Below are 13,481 nucleotides of genomic sequence, written 5' to 3'. Positions count from 1 at the left end.
GGGAAAAATCTTGTCCAATCCAATGAAATTTTGAAGTGAAAAAGTCATTTTCCCTACAAAAAGTTTCAAGCACGAAACCGCTGTTTTGAAATAAGTCGTTGATGGTATAAGAATAACATTCGTATCAACTTCAATTTTGTTGACTGATTAATTTAGTGCAGATTTTTTTGATAAAAAATTAAAATTTGTATTTTATTATGTTTAAGACAGCCTCGGAATCACCTCATTTTTGAAGAAATATGTGCCAGTGATTCCACCGACTCACAAAACACATCAAACCGTTGTTTTTTTGGAATAAAATGGCTGCTCTTGAATCTCTTCAAGTTGCTCTTCGTGCCAAATATGGCAATCTTTATATCCATTGAGACAGAAAAGGGTCTCATCGCTGAAGTAAATATGGCTCAAAAACTTTTCAACTTTTCAAGAGCCCATAGAGTGAAGCGATTTCGCTGGGGAAGGAGCGGCTTAAGTTCTTGAACAGATCTCGACGCAAAATGCAACAAGTCGTTCCTTACGTCAGTCTGAGTTGCTGCGAATGGCTGATCGACTCTTTTCAGTCTTCGTTTACACTATCAGCTACGGCTGCTGGACGTGGTCTAATCAAATTGTGAATATTTTTAATAATGCAATTATCGTAAAATTCTATATTTAATATTCGAATTATAAACTGTAAATATACATACATAAAATTTTAAAAAATTTACATTGCATATCTAATCACATGGCGTTGTCGATTCCATCATGCCGATGGTGTAATTTTCAGTAACCAACGCAACGGCGGTGGTCTCATTCGCAGCGGCCAATTCCTTAGAAATGCGCACTTGTTGCGCGGCCATATCGAATTGTATGAGTATGATCAGATAGCTGGTTATTGCGCCACAAACCTATAAAATATACCAGAAGAACACATAAAAATATAACGGTTTCAGAAGGCACACGCATGCCAGAGTAACGGCAATAAAAGCTACTAGAAAATAAGAAAGCTGTTTAGAGAATATTGCTCCCAGGCGCGTACCGCATATAAAGTACCCATGTCCAGCGTAAAGAAACCGCACGCCGAAAAATTTATGGCGTGATTCAAGAGTTTCAATGACAAATGATTAACCTGAAATTATGCGAGTCTTGAGATAACAAAAAATTATGAAGAACAAAAAGCAAACACTGACAATTTCATAAACCTCATTGGTGTCGGCGGCAACGCCACACTTATGCAGGCAAATGCCGGCACGACGCGCGGCCTGCGACGTCTTCCAGCTGTAGAGCATCAACGACACGCATTTGCCGCCGATGTAGGTGAGAAAGACGGTCGAGATGGAGGGCTCTTTGGCGCAGCGAAAAATGAGTGGAATGGTGCGCTGTAGAAGAGTGCGTAAGTACTACTGAAAATTGGCGGAAAAGACCGCTACCGCTACTTACGTCCGGTTGTGTAGCGCAATAAACAAAGTAAAGTTGCGATGTAAAGACGACAAAACCGAAAGCCATCAGTATCAATATTGGATAAGACCAGAGTTCGTTGAGTAACTTGGCAATCCTACAAGTGCTATCGTGCAACTGACATAAGCTTATGAAACGCTCCTGCAGCGCTTTGAATGTGTAAAGCGAGCTTTCATGGCTTATGTTAAGCATGTAGTTTCTGATTGGTACGGGTTCGAGTAGCGATTCGCCGAAAGCATTGCGCACCAAACGCTCCAACTTGATATCTGTGGAATGAAAATATTTACTAAGTCTATATTTCTTTGATTACCTTAACGACTCTTCGTTAAATATCACCGATCTGTTCTGTGCGCAGCGGCAGCGATGTCTGCAACACCAAGTCGTGCTCCTGGTAGGGTTCACCTTTCAACTGCTGGTTTTGTCGCCGTTCCAGTTCTTCTGCTATTCTTTCTAGCTCTGCATTAATCGCATCGAAACGATCGCGCAACCCCAACAGAATGCCTAGAAACCAAATTTTATCCAGCGTGTTATAGAAAGTGGGCAGCGAAATAAAGATCCATAGCACTGTGGTCCATCTCAATTCGTCGACCAGAAACCATATTGAAGAGAAAAATATGAAAAATTCGCAGAAAAAAGTGAATGTGATCATCAGCCAAATGCCACGCTGCACGCGTCGATTATCCACCGTAATGCCCAGCTGGCGTAGATCCTCGTCCACACAGTCAATACGCTCAAAGAGTTCCGGTAGCCGCCGTTGGTTGCGTAAAGCCATTATCTGGTCGGTGAACATGGTGGCGGGCGTAATGTACGTGAACACTATGGTCACGATGATACTGAGGTGATCTGGTTTTATGCAATATTTAAAAAATATATATGATTCATATAAATCTATGTTCCTTTGCACTCACTATTCTTTGTTATGACGTCTTCATCGCTGAAGTTAAATAACGATAAGTTGAAGAGCATGAAAGTAATGCACATTATCGTCACTACCACACAGCTGCCCAAGCGTGAGGGCTGCAGTATGCCTTGGTAGTAGAATTTCTGCAAATCATATGGATAAATGCCTAAAACTTTGCAAAGATAATAAATTGAGTTAAAACTGTGCAAAAAGTGCTGCGGTCGGCCATTAACTTCGGACATCTTCACTTCTGCGGCGTTAACTGCTGTGTAGGTGTTGTGTGTTAATGCGCCTAAATGTAGACAGTAAATGACAGCCAGGTGCCAAGCGCTGTAATTAGTAGCAGCACTGACGGGCGATTTCTTTTTAATTAATGGAAATTATTGATACACTATGAGAAATGAGAGGAAAAACTTACGTTTTGAGAAATAATGGAGTTTTACAAGTCTATGACGAAAGCGATTTCTTTCTTGCGAAAATTGCTTAAGTCAAAAATGAATCTACAACCTATGAAGCGACACTGAAAAGTTTAGTAAATTAAGAGAGAGAGAGAGAGAGAAAAAACATAGAGAGTACGAAAGAGAGAGAATCCGAAAGTGTGAAGTAATTGAGGCAGTGATAGAGATTAAGGGTATAAAAGGAAAAAACTCAGAACCTTTTCAAATCACCTTAAATACTGTTAAAAGAGGGGGAGAGAAGAAAAGTCGGACAGTGAGATGGTGGAGAGTGGGAGAACGAGAGAGGGTGAGAAAATATAGAAAGAATGAGTGAGAGACCTAAAAAGATAGAGGATATCAAGATCAATAAGTCAGCATCTTTTCAAGTCGGCTTAATTCTGTTAAGAGTGGAAGAAGAGAAAAAGATATAGAATGAGAAAAGCAGATTACAGATTATGTAAGGAAAAGAGAGCAGAGAGAGACACAGAAATAAAAATATAGAGAGAGAGGGAAAATAATGAGGGAGAAAGAGATAGAGATAGAGTAGATAGAGATAGAGAGACATAAGAGTCAACAGCGCAGCATCTTTTCAAATTTTTTTAACTCGATTAGAAGTGGGTGAAAGAGAAAAAGATAGAGGGAGAAAAATACATATCAAACCACAGTGAGGGAGAGAGAGAGAGAGAGATGGAATTATGGAAAGAGAGGGAAGGAGATAGAGGATATCATGGTCAAGAACTCAGCATCCTTTCAAATCCCCTTAATACTGTTAAGAGTGGGAGAAGGAGTAAAACATAGAGAAGAAGAAAAAAAGATAACAAGATAGAGTGAGAGAGAGCGAAAGAGATAGAGAGTATCATAGTCCAGAGCTCAGCATATTTTAAAATGCCCTTAATTCTATTTATCACTATCTTCAGATCGGAAGTCTCAACACAACAAAAATTATTGAGTTTTTTCTGCCTTTGCATCAGAGGCCAGCTCAAAATAATACCTCTAGCCATAACATTATCCAATTGTTCATTAATTTTTGTTGTTTCATATGCATCTCGTCTCAGACAACTTCGATTGGCTTCGCACATTAGTGGTCGAACTTAATCTTATTCAACAAATATCTAAAAGTAAAAAAAAAAATACCTACATAAATATAACCACAGTTTCGAACTGTACTGCAAGTTAAACTAAGATATATTTTCGCGATTGATATTAAATACTTCATACAACTTTTATGCTCTTCGTACTCAACCACTACTTGCGAACGAGGCTAAGTAATAACCCTTGCAAAGGAAATTTATTTCAGTGCACACAACTAGATGCATATCGCTTCAAACCTCTTATAATAATTGCCAGCGATAAACGTGCCAATCCATTTGCCATTCAACGACAAATATCTGCGCTGCTTATTTACATACAAACTAGTAACGCGACGGGTATCTATTTACATATTATTGTTCATTCATAAAAAGCACACATTTGTCATTGTTTGTAGCAAAAAGTGAAACAAACTCTTATCGCTCTAGAAGAAATTAATCTATTTTATTAGAGTGCGGTGGCTACTCTGTCCGCAGACAGTATGCACTTTGCTCAAAGTGGTGAAGACAACAGCGTAGTTGTAAATAATATAAATGGAAAATGCAAGCGCTTTTGTTAAAAAAGGTAGTATGCCCAATGAGATTGTAATAGAGGAAAAAATTGTCGGGAAAGTCAATACTTTCTTTAGTTCCTCTTCGTGGTGTACTAGTTACGTTAGTTAAAGTTAGGGTATTGCCGAGTAATAAATTCGTCCACTAATTTTCTTCAACCTTCGCTAGTTACAAACTACTCCTAAGATAATACTATCAAGTTTAAAAAAAAAAATTATATATTATAGTTTAAAAATAATTAAAAATAGATATGCTTACCTTTCAAAGGAAAAAAATATATATATTTTAATATTTAATATATTTTACTTGAATACTGAATTACTTTATTGAAAAATTTCACTTAATATTTTTAAAACTAATTCCAGACTAGTTACCGGTGTAACTACTCCTATAAGAAACGGGTACTAAACCGCGATACTGATTTACTCTATCGAAAATTCTTTTGCATATTTTTGGCACTATTTCAAAACTAGTTACTAATGTAACTACTCGCATTGATACCGGTAGTAGACCGTGATGTTGACCGCGATCCTGATCTACTTCATCGGAAAATTCTTTTTCATATTTTTGGAACTATTTCAAAACTAGTTATCATTGTAACTACTCCTATAAGAGACTGGTACTAGACCATGTGCTGCATAGTTCCAATTTCCTCTAGTGTATAAATAGTTACATGCCTACACATTTGTTTAATTTGTTGATTGCAGCTGCATTTATGCAATATATGTTATTGACGTTAATGCATATCTCGATGCATTGGCATTCATTTGAATTGCGAAATTTATGAATTAGTGCTTTATATGACAGAAAAATTGCGGAGCCATTCTTATCGCATTGCAATTATGACATCTGTATGTTTTATGATGATGCATTATTAGTGCATAAAGATTTGTTTAATTAAGAGCTTTCGATTATCATTTTTAAAATATATTAATATTTGTAGGCATTGAGGCGTTTTCTATTAGACAAATTACAACGATTGGTATAAAAATTGAAAAGGTTTTTAATTTGGTGCTATTCATTGTACTTACAACAGAATTTTTTAAATACTTTTAAGCAAAGTAACTTTTTYATATACATATACATATATACAAAATAATACGGATACTAAGGAAAGTCAGGGAATATAAATAAACAACGTGAACCCTTTGCTTTGAGTGGGTAGTCACAGAAAGTCTATGGCGGCAAGTACTTAGTAAAATAAGAGGTGTTTCCAGTGATACGCACAACCTAAATTGTTTATGTCCACATTTTTGTTGATTATCAGTATTTGTTTCAAAAATAATAAACACTCATCCTAAGGCAAAAATAAGCGCCAGCAGTTTTAGGAACAGTAAACATAAACAAGGTATTTCATTTTTCTGCCAAGGAACTACATTATTTGGTAAGTATGTCTTTCAGCTTAGTGAGGGAAAAGCTATCACAATTGGAATTTTAATATAGCCTCGTAATATAGTTATTTCCTTGTTATTTTATTCCTAATTTTTTTATGTGCGCCTGTCCGTTCATCTTCACTCCGCCTTTTTACCGTCTATCCACCGTTCCTTCCGTGTTCATTCGCTTTTCCTTCTTCGATATATTTATAAGTACATATTTCTCTTGGCATACTTTTGAGAGATTAAAAAAAAAAAAAAAAAAAAAAAAAAAAAAAAAAAAAAAAAAAAAAAAAAAAAAAAAAAAAAAAAAAAAAAAAAAAAAAAAAAAAAAAAGAAAGTTAGTTTCATGAATAAGAATAAGAATTTTGATTGGTTGATGGTTCATCCTAAGACAAAATGTTGAATTCATTTATTGCAGACAGCTTCAAAATCTTCACAGGCCCAGCTTCTAAAAATTGCAAGAGTATCTAACATTTGATTGCTGGTGCATTTTGATAAAGTTCAACATACTGTTAGATGCTAGCAAAGCGTTGTGATCCCGATTTGGAAACATTGATCAAAGGCCTTCAACATGTGTCTGCAGACCACTGTGCAGATTATTTGCAGTTGTTCTGGTACTCGTATTTCAGGCTTCCTCAAACAGATACACAGTATAAATTCTTTTTCAGCTTGCAGTGGCCAGTGTCCGATAAGTAGTCCGAAAAATGCTCAGAAAACTTCTCATAAGTATGGATAGTTTGGTGTCTGGCCTTGTGAGTCCTGCACTAATTTCCACCAATATTTTCAAGTCTTCAGTGTACCACTTGATTGTTCTATCAATGTATATTTTGCTACCTGACCAATTTCTATGTGAAGGGTGTCAGCACAACTGCGCATTGCACCCGACACGCCGATCATGGTAAATAACCACCTAAGGATCCTTGGCTTGCAACCTCGGATTTACCAGCTGGTTGTTTGCACACCGTTAGTGCCTTAGTCGCTTTTACCATGGTCAGGTCAACATGTTACTTCCACCGCAGAGTGGAATCTAGCGTGAAACCCAGATAATAATATGTTAGATCATACTGGTCATCTCTACTACTTCCCCCCAACGGTAAGTTTCCTGAGGCCGGGCGGTTACCTACGTCTCGTGAACAGTACAATGGTCATCTTGCAGTGGTTGATGGTCAACTCACACACATTTCACCATCTTTTAATTAGGCTTAAATATCTTTGCATTTGGTCGCAGAGAGTGTCCTCGAACTTACCTTCGGCTATAATAACAATAACTTCGCTATAACCTTGACAGCGGATGCCATTGTCCGATAGCAAAACTATTAGGTCGTCCACGATCAGGCTCCACAACAGGGGGACAGCACTTCATCTTTAGCATAGAATATTGCCTAAGGTTACCCTCTAAGCTCCGTATAAATTTGTATAACGCATTACTATATGCTATGCTGTATTACAAATAAACTAACCAATCAAAAGTAATTTCTTGTACGGAAAACTTTTATATTTGTGAGGCGTATTCCAACATTCGATTTCGCGGTTTTTATTCACTATTTCCTCATCAATAATTTCGTAAACTCATCTTTAAACTGCAGATTTATTATCTGTGCGTGAAGGCGCAGTCGAAGTGAATGCAATTACGAAATCGCCATAAATTAGAAAACAGAAGCCGCTACAAGAGCCAGCTTTGTCAAATTACTTGATATCGAAAATCAACAATCATTAATTTAAATGGGACACGCCGCACACAAAGCCTCAGGCTACACGGTGCTTAAGCTGCGGGCGGCTACAAAAACAACACACAGTCAACACAGACTTACAGGATTTTTCTTTAAAAAAAAAAATTGTATGCCGGGGATTCAAAGATATCAATAAAATGTTTCTGCGCGCTCTAAATGCATGCGCCTTTACTCGGGTATGTTTTTGTTGGTATGTGTGTGTATGGGTGTATGTCTGTTAGGGGATATGTAACATTATATGGGAATTTTACAATATGATAAATGGTTATTTACGTTATTTGCGACAACAATGCCTCCAATAACAATTTATGATGGTCGAAAGACAGCGGCAAAGCCGAACAAACGTGCTAAAGGAGCACTTGAACGGACAAGCACTTTCTCTATTGGTATGTATGTGTGTGTGGAGAAGGTACTCGGTTGGCGGCAGAAGCAGAGAATTCAGTAATAAATAATCTTATTTCATCAGCGCTATCGAATTACTCTCTCAGTGCACATAATAACGGTGCCGCGGCGGGATGCGAATAACGGCAAAGCGGGCGGGATAAATGGGTGGACAGCAAAGAAAGTGGCAGCCGCACATACAAACCAACACAAACACCTTTTGGAGCAGCGAACAAAGCGTTGCCGAATTGGATATTTGTGGGAGTGAAAGAGATCGAGGCAGCCCCACAAGCGTGTAAGTGGAGACCGGTTTGTGCGGCCGGAGGCGTGTACAGAGAATGTCGGCATGCCTGTTATTATGCTCGTCTGCGCAGTGTTGATTCTCCAGCTACATATATGTATGTGGGTGTATGTGCGAGCTGATTATATAGCCCTAGACAGCACTGCCACAGTAGTGCTTATTATTAGGCCTGTACACGCTGGCAAAGTAGAACATTAATTTTGCTGTCATTGTAAATCAGCAGTCAACGGAAGAAACGTGTTCGCTCATTGTGGGAGTTTAGAGGCGTGGTCGCCGACAAAGTAAACACTTTAAAAGCGTAATGGTTTTGCATACCACAAAGAATGCTTAGCGACACACACACAGATGCAGCTACTAGTACTGACATCAGCAAATGACTGCAGACTCACACACACATATAAGAAAGCTTTTGATTCTCACACATCAACCCAAATAAGAAAACTAGTCAAAGGCAACATGGCAATGCGAAGATTTCCGTTGAAATCGTTGCAAGGTGACAAGCATTTAACACAAGCAAAAAGCGTTGGACATCCACCTGGCAGCGTATAGCTGTTACACCTTTTGTTGTGGTTTACGTTGACGTTAAAAGCACCGCAACACCCTAGCACCCTAACCTCTACCTCAAGCCACTTCACATAGCTTGCCATTCAGCTCACCTGCCGCAAAATTGTCTCGAAGGACATTACTTAGTAACGCAATTTATTTGTGGTGGGTTGGGGGATGCGGCAGTTTTAGGTGTAAACTTGAAGCCCTGCGGCGCACTTGCGGGGTGTGAACGCTTTTGAAGAGTAAAATTGTTAGATTTGTAAGCACGCGATGGTTTTGTGTGTCATGGCAGCAGCATCTTGTTTTGCTTTGACAGGATTTTGGCTTCGTTTATTCGCAAATTGAAAATAAACACAAATTGTGGCTCACGCGGATTATGGGTATGGGTGGTGGGGATGGCGGGCGCTCAACTTCAAAATGTATTAGACTGAGTTAATCATTTAAAGCGGATTAAATTCTACTGACACCACTCAGCAGCGGAAGTTGAAAATTGGAGTTGCTGGCAACTATTTTAAAAAGATATATTTGAAGTTATATCAAAAAATCGTACATATTCAGAAACGAAATAGATTGCTCCAGGATATTATTATCGTCTTGGAAAAAAAAATATGTACTTTAGTTACGACGTAGTGTGTTGAGCACCAAAGATGAAAAAGTCCACAAAATAATTGTGGATGGCTGTTAAATAAAGACCTCGAAATAGCTTGCGCTTTGAAGATATCCACTGAATGTATTAACGGATATTTGGGCATCGGAAAGCTCTGTGCAAAGTGTGAGTCGCATGAGCTCACTTTTGAAAAAAAAAACAACGACAAGCTGATTATTCGTAGCAGTGGTTATACCTGTTCAAGTTTAATAAAACCGAGTTTATACATCGATATGTGCCGAAAGATGAAAAACTAGATATATCATTTCAGTCTGAAGGTCAAGTGACAGTCAGTTAGCGACTTTTACAAAGTATTAGTGGATCGTTTGAAGAAAAAACGTGCTGTTTCAGCACGGCAATGCACTATGTCACAAGTCACGAGTGGGAATGATGGCAAAAATCCAGGAATTGCGCTTCAAATTGCTTCTGCATCCACCTTATTCTTCAAATGTGGCCTCTTTAACTATTTCCTGTTCTCAGATCTTAAAAGAGTGCTCGCAGGGAAAAAAATGTTCGTCAAATGAAGAGGTGATCGAAGAAACTTGACCAAAATGGTATCGAAAAGTGACCCCTAGTCCTATATTATAAGTAAAAGTAAAAACTGCCCATGCCTTCAACTTGCCGTTGCCAGCGTTCTTGCGCCTGTGCTCTACATTCTCTTCCATCCGAATGACACTGTGTTGCTGGCGTCGCTTAGCAATTCAACTGCTGTCTCTAAGAAACTGCCAAAGCTATTGACCGTTCTAGCACTGTGGCTCTCCAAATGGATCATTGTTATTAATACTGAAGTGTTCATACAAGTGGTGTTTACACTTAGGCACGAAATATGTCCTCAAGTGGCCTTATGTGGTCATTTGTTAATTACAAGCACAAGCGCAAAATATCTGGAACGTACATCTGATAAGAAACGTACACGAAGAGACCACGTGGAAATTAAGACAATCGTGTTCAGTCGAAAGAAAAAGCTACTCATATATTTTAAGACAATACTGAGACAGATCTGGTCGCATGAAATTCAGATCTAAGGAAGCTCAGTTGATGCAATTATTGTTATTCAAGTCTTTCAAAGTAAATGTCCGTAAGCTCTTATCACATTTACCAAAGCGCTCTACTAGAGCACATGTGATCAGTAACAGCTCTACAAAATCCGGTGAATCCTTATGGCTTCCAATAACATCATTTGAAACAAACACAGTATTGATGACTGCAAGCAAGTTCAGTTACGCTGAGGCAGCTCGCTCGAAACCAAGGGAATAATCTGTGGTTGGCTTTGCTTCTCATTCCTTTAGCTATTCCAATTCCTTTGCTTTGTTGCTAGTTCAGTAGAAGTATAGTTTTATGTCGAAATATTTTTTATCAAACTGTGAACTATGTTGTTGTCGTGTGACTTCGAAATCACTGCTGGTCTTTAGAGTATGATTCTAGCTATTTTACTTATAAAACGCAAAGTCTACATTTTGGCGTCGAGTAATATTCAAAGCAATCTTTTGTAGAAAATATTAATCAAAATCGATAAAATACGGAAAATTCAAAGAATAAAGAATGAACATGAAAAAAATTCAGAGAATAAAGAATGAACATGAAGCAAATTCTATTTATAATTTCAAACGGAAGAACTTGAACCACAAACATGCTCCAACAAGTATTAAAGTTTTATTTTTCGAAGCACTTAACTTTACTCCGGCACCCATTTTGTATAGTTTCTTTGTTACATATAAACTTTCTTTATATATTCATTGCTTTCCATTGACCAACACATCCAGCTCATCACTTCCAATACTCCAGCCAACAAATTTATTATAGCTTATTAATAAAAAATGATGCGCTTACAATTTCTAGCCAACTACTACGAGCATTTAATCAAAGGAAACGCAAACAAATTGAGTACCATTCAATCGCTCATAATTTTTTGATAAAAGCGCAATGAATATTAAACCAAAATCAAACACTTTGGTATTTTATTACTTTATAGCAGTAACGTCATGCATCGCCAAGTGGTTTATTTACCATGTGATGTACGCATTTCGCTTTATTACATTGTACACTGCTTGCTGTGCTGTGTTTTATGCACTCTTGTTAGGTGTATGTCTGTGTGTGTGTGTGTGTGAGTGGTCGCAATGAGGGACGGTTGCTAGGGGTTACTTGTGGGGTAGCGAGTTTGACCTTGATATATATGATAGCGTGGTCATTTACGTGGTGGGCTGGTAGATATACTATATTCGAGTATTTTTTTATACCTGGAACAGAGGTGCTTTAGAAGTTTGCCACGAAGTTTGTAAATCCAGAAAGTAATGCCGGAGATTCATAAGAAAAAACTCAAAAAAAAAAAACCATCACTCATATATATATTATATATAAATAATCAGCGTGACAAACTGAGTCGACTTAGTCATATCCACCTGTCTGCTCGTCTCTATACATACATGGGAATTAGTCCCTTAATTTTCGAGATATCCAGCTGAAATTTTGCACACGTCCGGTTCTGCCTAAAACAGTTCTTTTTACTTAGAACCGCTATCAGACCACTATAGCATATAGCTGCCACAAACTGAGCGATCGGATTCAAGTCTTTCTATGAAAAACATTTTTGTCTGACCAGATATCTTAGCAAAATTTGGCACAGACTATTACCTAAGGCAACTATACATTCTCCGAAGAAATTATTCCGATCGGCCTACTATAGCGTATAACTGTCATACAAACTGTTTGATCAAAATCAAACTCCTATATGCAAAACTCTTTTATTCGTCAATATTTCTTCATGAAGTTTGGTATGTACTACTAACCAAGGTAAGTCTACAAGTTCCAAAAAAATCATTCAGATCGTACTAATCTGGCATATAGCTGTCGAAATCAAGTTGAAGATCTTTTTATACTCTTTTATGCTATGAAAAACGCAACTGTGTAGGGTATTATAGCTTCGGTGCAGCCAAAGTTAACGATTTTTCTTATTTTTTGCATATATTTAAAGATACAAAAGATATGCATATATAGTATATATACTTTATCCTATCTCTACAATCAGCAATTGTTGTCTTGCAAATTTGTTAGACTCCTTTCCATTTCATTCCATTTGTACGCACACACGCACACATAACGGTGCTGCGCCTGCCGTTTCGTTTATATGCAACAACGTCGACATTGAGTGTCCTTTTTGCCGCTGGTGCTACTTTAGTGGCCTTTAAAGTATCATAAATTTACAAAGCTGCCATTGCCGTGTTGCTCTTAGCACTCATTTACGTTGGCCTAGTCGCTAAAGGTCCGCCGTCCGTCGAGCCACGACCGTGGGAGTTGCGTAGCAGCTCAAGGCTGTGTTCAAGTAAAAGTGGTGAGTGGTGTGTGGTGTGTGTGGCGTGTGGCGAAAAAAGAAAATTGCAAAATGGGGTCCTTGTGCGCATTACGGTCATTTTGCTTTCTACTTCTCCGCAAGTATGTGTGAATGTGTGTGTGGGCTTTTATGCCTATACTATTTATGGTGGCAGCCGGAATTCGTATGACAATCGCGCTGGTGGCACTTTTGCCGGCAAAACCCCAAATGCTGAGGCGTTTTAAACCATCGCAATGTGCTAATGCGTCGTCAGGGCAACAATATTGTTGACACCAAGGCAAACGAAGCAAGGAAATGCAAAGCAATGGGAGAGAAACCCGTCATGTACACTGAAAGCGCCTAAAAGCATGCTACGCGTGAAGAATGTAAAAAAAAAATACCATTTACTTTGCGCTAACCGGCAGTCAACTAGGGATTCAAGTTCACCAACCCTGCCACCGCACACCAAAGCGTCTATTACACACCTTGTAGCACAAATTTTCCACTCACCGACATCGAGTTCGGCCGGCGCGGCTGCACCATTTTGCATTATCATAATCATAATTGTGCATAATATGAAAATATGATTTATTGGCTGTAATAAAAAAGCTAAAAAACCGAACGGCAAAGAAGTGCAGAGCCAAAGTGCCAAGCGCAGCAACCACTAGTACACGCATACTCACACACGAGCAGCTGGGAGCGTGTGTAGCCACAATGTCTGCGCTTTAGCACGGAAATGCCATATCAATGACGGCGAAAGCCAAAGGGAAAAGGAAAAGTGC

At 38.4% G+C, this 13,481-nt stretch overlaps 1 protein-coding gene across 1 annotated transcript; it reads right to left on the bottom strand.

Moving 5' to 3' along the window:
* Positions 1-713: 713 nt before the first annotated feature.
* LOC108967501 (gustatory receptor for bitter taste 66a-like) lies at positions 714-13,249 on the bottom strand. Its single transcript, XM_018930964.1, has 7 exons — positions 13,210-13,249; positions 2,343-2,507; positions 1,771-2,277; positions 1,417-1,700; positions 1,167-1,355; positions 1,016-1,105; positions 714-884 (listed from the first exon to the last, which is right to left on the bottom strand). The coding sequence occupies exons 1-7, from the start codon at positions 13,247-13,249 to the stop codon at positions 714-716; spliced, it is 1,446 nt and encodes a 481-aa protein (XP_018786509.1).
* Between the last annotated feature and the right edge of the window lie 232 nt (positions 13,250-13,481).

Source organism: Bactrocera latifrons, unplaced genomic scaffold (assembly GCF_001853355.1).
Source record: "Bactrocera latifrons isolate USDA-ARS-PBARC rearing strain unplaced genomic scaffold, ASM185335v1 scaffold_19, whole genome shotgun sequence".
In the NCBI taxonomy this organism is placed as follows: Eukaryota; Metazoa; Arthropoda; class Insecta; order Diptera; family Tephritidae; genus Bactrocera; species Bactrocera latifrons.
This window is presented reverse-complemented; position numbering and strand designations above follow the sequence as displayed.

Excerpts from the sequence above, each read along its gene's own strand:
- LOC108967501 (XM_018930964.1), bottom strand. The coding sequence starts at position 13,249 with ATGCAAAATGGTGCAGCCGCGCCGGCCGAACTCGATGTCG. Across the intron at positions 2,278-2,342 it reads AGACGTCATAACAAAGAATA|ATCACCTCAGTATCATCGTG; the intron begins GTGAGTGCAAAG and ends GCATAAAACCAG. Across the intron at positions 1,106-1,166 it reads CCAATGAGGTTTATGAAATT|GTTAATCATTTGTCATTGAA; the intron begins GTCAGTGTTTGC and ends GCATAATTTCAG.